Source organism: Hippocampus zosterae, chromosome 13 (genome assembly GCF_025434085.1).
Source record: "Hippocampus zosterae strain Florida chromosome 13, ASM2543408v3, whole genome shotgun sequence".
In the NCBI taxonomy this organism is placed as follows: Eukaryota; Metazoa; Chordata; class Actinopteri; order Syngnathiformes; family Syngnathidae; genus Hippocampus; species Hippocampus zosterae.
In genome coordinates, this window is record NC_067463.1 from 11,796,839 (window position 1) to 11,803,116 (window position 6,278).

Here is a 6,278-nt window from a genome sequence, read left to right on the forward strand (position 1 = left end):
CTAGATAAAGCTTTGCATTGGTTGCTGACAAACTCAAGCACATGATTTCTCTTTTTTGTTGACAAGGAACAATTACAATACAGAGAAAGGCACGGTAGCCACAAGATGACGCCGACTGAAGAATTGTGAAGTCCCCCTGTGAACTGTTTGTGGAAAGGGACACCTAATTGTTACAACCACAACAAAGGAAATGGAGTTGAGAGTTTTGTTTTTTTTACCCTTTCTTCAGCTTTCAATCTTCTGGAAAGATTTTTCTTCCAAACACAACATCGCTGTTCTACAACATACTAGATATGTACTCAGAAACAAAACTCTGAATTGCCTTTACAAGGACTTTTAAGATTGAGAGGAGCTAAACTCCGGGTTCATTTTTATTTTAAATACAGCATGTGCCCTGATACACAGTAAAACCAGTAGAATAATATACAGAGACACATTTTTCCCTCCAATTGAGCTGTATGTAAACATTTTGGAATACAATTGACTCCCCTATCCATGACAGTGTGAGTAAATTCTAAGTATGGATCAAAATCACTTCACTCAGAGTACAAGAGACCCCACCCTTTACGCTCAGTAGTTGAAAATGTGAGTGGGTAACATATCAAATAAAAGTTGATTTTAGTTGTTTGGAGCACAATGGATTTACAACTTGGAGTAAAATTGACTCTGAATATTTTACTCTCCTCCAAGTGTACATTGTGCTCTGTTTAGACTGGGACTAAATATAATCTCTTTCAGAGTATAATTTTGCTCGATTTGGATAAAATGTATTCCACTGTTGGACTTGTCTGCGGTTTTGTGGACGCATACGCTGCATTTTTCAACACGTCTTAAAAGCTTGCCTGCAAACCCCATCTGACTCAGTAACAGTCCACTGCATTCCAGTGTGTCATTGCTTGTTGGTCAGACAACACACAGGCACACGCACACACATTTAGAAATACAAGTTGCTCAAACATCAAGCAAGGTTGACAGTCCACACAATGAACATTACACCAGTCAGGGGTCCACATCCCCCTTCCCTCTTGCTGTTGTCTCTATGCCAGACAAGCTGTGCCGCTTTTCAGACTACCCGGGCTTAATTATGCCATAACTGCCTGGGGGTTGGATGCTAAATACCAGCGACGGCACCATCGCACCCCAACAACCGCTTGCTTACAACTCAATATCTTCATCTTTAAATTGTCCTCCAAGACTTGAGTTCAAGTCATATATCGTGTAGGTGTGAAGGGAGCGCTTTCGCTCAATGTTTTGTTTTCATCACCATTTGTTTGCTCGTCAACAGTCTTTTGCCCCCATTAATTGGTAAGAGGAGCATCTAGTGCGCAGGGGTGTCAAACTCATTTTTGTCACAGGCCACATTATAGACATGGTTTCCTTCAGAGGGTCATTCAGACTCAGAAAGCATACATGTATAATCACGTTATGACATGCACACAACAAAATGATGAATTACTGTTTAGAAAACAGACAATGACAAAGGTTTGCTGAACTGCTTTTCAACTGAAATGTTAAAGGTAAAAGAAATGCTTGCAGTTTAGTAGAAGCGAAGACAATTTTCAATTTTTAAAGCGGATTTTTGGAAAGAAACATGATGTAGACGCACATTATCCGGCCGCAGAAAAAAAATATGGCTTCATGGCCCTTGCCTGAGTTGCACTTGTTTATTAAAGTGTTCAATTTGGTGCTAAATTCGGCAGCTGTTTTTGAGACAAACACACACACACACACGCGGAATTAAAAAAAAAGTTGACTCACAGTCTCTCCAGCTCCTTTAGGTCCTGGAAAGCTCCTCGCTCAATTGTGGTGATTTTGTTCTCCATAAGCTGCCTGTAGGGACAAGCAAAAGAAAATAAGATGGTGTGCAGAAGATTTGGGAGAAAATAAATTCCAAGGTTCAAATGAGTGAGGAAAGTGTGACTTAATGGAGTCAGAAAAAAAAGAGTTTGACAAGAAATCACAAGAGATTGCTATTTGAGATGAAAGTGGAAGAGGTTGCGATGGCTGTGCAAGAAAAAAATAAGATTGATGGAGATGAAAGACGATAGACTGTTGAAACAGCATCAAGGAGAGAGGGAGAAAAGACAATCAGCAAGCGGTCGATAGCCACCTAGAATTTACTTTAAAACTGAACGCAGACTCATCTATCATCCAATTTAGTCTGTGTCGAATCTTTTAGCTGTGACCACTCACTTACACCAGAATGCTGACCAAGCCCCCTGTGCAAGCACACATTTTAATGCAGTCACATGATAAACTCAAGGTGCACACACACTCATGCAAGCTGATGACCGGAAGTAAGCATGAAAGCGCGCGCACACACACACACACACACACACACACACACGCGCGCGCACACACACACTCAATAAGAACATAATCTGCAAAGGAATTCCAACAATTTGTATGCACTGCCATTCACTTTTGGACGTTGAGTCACACGCACGCGCGTGCACACACACTTTAAGCAACCTGTTCTTACTTGACTCCCCCGTTCACCCTCCCCTCATCCATCCCGTCATTCGTGGTTGGGCGTAATGACAACCTTCTTCTCTCCTCACCATCCATCACTTCCTCGCCGGGGCGTTAATCGCTGCAGCACATGGGCCCCCGGGGCCCCACCGTTTAAAATAAGACCCCCCTGGACACTTTTACACTGGCAAATTAACAGGTGCCTAGGCAAAGATGCACATGCATGAGTCACTTGCAGTGACGAGACGCGCGCACTCATCCAGTCTGGCGCATTTTGCGTCGTGGAAGTGTGCAACAAGATAAGGAAGTGCAGTTGCAAAGACACGGGGGGGGGGGGGGGGGGATTACAGTCAGAAAAACTCACAAAAGCCACTTACAGCACGCGCAGATTTCTCAGTCCGGCGAAATCGGTCTTGGTGATTTTAGTCAGGTTGTTAGCGTTCAGATCCCTGAAAGAGAAAACGGTGAGAATAATAATGCCGCCTGTTGAAATTGTATATTCCTTCAATGAAACTTGCACAGTGGCCCATGTCGACATGTAATTTAAGCGTCTCCTCCACCGGGAGAGATGGAGGTCGAGCTGCGGCTGTTGCCGCTGCACTGCGGGCAGGACCCATTTTAATTTGATCTTTGCCTAATATAATACAGTCTGTTTAACTGGAAGCCCACTTGGCTCCCAAATCCGTTTTTGATTAACTCACTGGTCTGCAGACAAAACCGATGCGGTCTCGGGTGAAGCGCTAATGCAACAGTGCGAAACCACCAAACACGACCACATCACGCATGCATGCCCCTTCACTTGTCTCTCGATGTCGGTCCCCACGGCGAAATCATACTTTAGCGGGCGTTTTAACACGTCAATTGAAATTACTAACTAGATGATTTGTCTTAAAATGGGATTCCACTCGCTGCTTTACTAAATGTTGGGTTGGAACATTGGTTTTAGCACAAAGTGATTTATCAAGCCATCTACTTTAAATAATTTATATTTATTTTTGTTGAAACATATCTTGGGGATTAAAAGGTGAAACAAATCACTTGATTTCAAGTCAACATAAACTATTAGCCGATGTCAAATCAAAACGTGTTATGAGTAATGGCGTGCATCCAAACTGAAATCAAAGTAGAAAGATACTTACAGTCTCTCGGTGTTGCGGGGTATATTCCTGGGCACGCCGCGGAGCCCTTGGCCGTGACAGTCCACTGCGGTCCCGGTGCAGGAGCACTGAGTCGGGCACGGTTGTCCGGCTGCGCCCCGGCCGGACAGAGCGACGGCCAGGATGGCCACCAGCAGCCCCAGCGCGGAACGCGGAGCTCGGCCGAGGCCCGCGGGGTTCAGGGCTCCCGGCATTGCGGCAAGTGGAAAGAGCGAGAGAATGAAAAAGATCCTGGAAAGTGTTCGGCAAACTCTGCGGGACACAGTCCTCCTCGTCGTCTCTAAAATTTCACGTCCTATATTTACATCGGGCTCTCCTTAATGGGGGTGCGATGGATTCAGAACGGGGGCTGGGGTCCCCCTGAAGGGAGCTCGGAGAGGCGGTGAAGCGACTCTCTGTCTGCGCTTACAGCGGCACAAACTTCCACATGCCAGCGGCATGCAGCGGCCAAATCTCCCCCCCGCTCCCTCGATCCTCCTTGTCCTGATCCACAGAAGCCTCTCACACTCACACACTTCAAGTGCACCCCGGGCACACGCACGCAACACACCCTCCCCTCACGCGCACATACTCCAGGTAAGGCTTTCTTGTGGGAATTAATTCACAACAACGTCCAGCGAAGAACAACAGAAGCGTTTCGTCTACTTCCCCCGCCCCAAAAAAAACGTCTTTGGAGAGGTGATGTTGGACGTACTGTTTCTGAACGCTTGTCAGTGAGTCACAGGTACCGGCCGTGGTGTCGGTAACGTGAAGGAGGACACAAGTCCTCCAAGAGCGCAACACCTCAATCCAAATGAGTGAGCCTGGTGCGTCAAAGCGCTGCAGCCCACACCGTGTGGTCGAGAGGCACTTAGAGGAGGGAGCGAGAGAGGGAGCCGGGGGGAGAGAATAACACTTAAAGGAGAAGAGAGAGCGCGTGAGAGAGAGACAACAGAGGTGGCCAATCGTCTTCACATGTACATAAAAGTGAACAAAAAAAGATTGTTAAAAGAGGAATTCATGAGTAAGATCCCGAATAGTAAAAATGCACACTCCGGAATGTATTTTAGGTAAAAATAAGGTTCGACTGTCATTTTACTGCCTGTTTTCACAAATTGGCACAGCACCAATACCATCCACAAACTAAACTGTTCCTCGTTTTAACGAACACAGGCTTTAATACTGTCAGAACAGCCATAGCGTTGCTTACATTCCGAACAGGCGAACAAAAAACGTTTTGGTAATGTTAGTAAACTGCGTGATACTTCTCTACATCGCCTTTAAATGTCTTCAATTCTTCCAAGAGTGGAAAATCCAGTCCACAGTTTGATTCTAGCCATAGGTGCTTCTCCTCAAGATAGTTTACCTGCCAGTTAAATAGAAGCACCTGGCTAAATCCGAGGGGGTTGGCAGGGGGTTTTACTATCCCATACTATAGGTTGCATTATTGTCATTCATGCTCAGGTTCCCGTTCCTCCATGTTGCTTCTATCCCTCAAGGTCTCACGCAAGGTTGACTTTCGCCATTGCTGTTGACACCTTTTTCTTACGCTGTGTTGAAAAATGGACAAAAGCATAACAAGTACAGATATCTCATTTCAAACGGAGGGAGTAAAAGTCAAAAGTCATCATAAAAATGAATACTCAAACAAAGGTATCTGTAAAATGTACTTTAGTAAAATAACATATTTTGTACTACAATTATTTCTCACCAAGGAGACACAGTGGACATGCGACGAGAAAAGGAGACGAAACTCGCCTAGAAAGGGGGAGAGACAGAAAGAAAACACGTAAAAACGCGTCTCACCTGTTGCTTTCTTTAGCCGTCTCCTCCAAGGCGACAAAATGGGGCACACTGGAGTTCAGTTGCCGGATTTCCAAGTAGCCTAATAATCATGGCCAGTATCTAAGACACCAAGAGGCCATGTTGCTTTTTTAGCATGCTGGTTGTATCGGTGTCTAGTTTGGAGAACACATTAATAGGACCGTGTGAGGATTTACACTTGGCTTTTAACATTGTACACTCGAACTAGACTTACATTCAAGTTTGGTCTATTTTCAGCAATCGTGCCTCGTCAATAAAATGATGAACTATTTATAGATACAGCTGCATGACTATATTGGAAATAGTGGCGCCTTCCAAGAAAATTGGAAATACGCCTCTGGATATGATGTTGCAAAAGTTAGGACTTGATTTGTTGTTAGATATTTTAGCCAGATATTGTTTTTGCCATTGTCACGTACATTATTAGCCCCCCCCCCCCACACACACTGTGTGTGTCTTGACTCTGCTGAAAATCATTGCAATTCTATACACCTGGAAATAAAATTTGCAATGCTGATCTCTCGTTTCATGTTCAAACCCAAATTATTTCAGTGAGAAGCAATTATAAAAGAATTTGCCTCACTGATCTAATTCTTTGGTTGATGGGAGTCGGAGGGAGGAGAAAGCCAGACAACTCTGTCAAGGCGCTCACATGAATGTACATTGGTCTTGATGATAAAAGTAGTAGACTTCTCACTCTTAAGAAGTGTGTTGCAAGGCGACACGCCCACTTAAAGGTGTTTAACTTTGACAGTTATTGAAAGGGTATGACTGGAGGGTCACTGGTGGCAATAATTCATATAGGAAGTGAGAGAAGAGTAAAAGAAGAACGAGAAAGACATGTTA

General features: G+C 44.5%; 1 protein-coding gene across 5 annotated transcripts in view; it reads right to left on the reverse strand.

Moving 5' to 3' along the window:
• Positions 1-4,482, reverse strand: part of slit2 (slit homolog 2 (Drosophila)) — a 93,730-nt gene extending 89,248 nt beyond the window's left edge. For 2 of the 5 annotated variants that reach the window (XM_052084776.1, XM_052084777.1), the window contains exons 1-3: positions 3,612-4,479; positions 2,850-2,921; positions 1,759-1,830 (exon numbers count right to left, since the gene is read on the reverse strand). In XM_052084776.1, the coding sequence (XP_051940736.1) occupies positions 1,759-1,830; positions 2,850-2,921; positions 3,612-3,823 (356 nt within the window). In that variant the 5' untranslated portion in view covers positions 3,824-4,479. Of the gene's footprint in view, positions 1-1,758; positions 1,831-2,849; positions 2,922-3,611 lie in introns of all 5 variants that reach the window. The other 3 variants (XM_052084775.1, XM_052084778.1, XM_052084779.1) reach the window with 3 other exon arrangements.
• Positions 4,483-6,278: the final 1,796 nt, after the last annotated feature.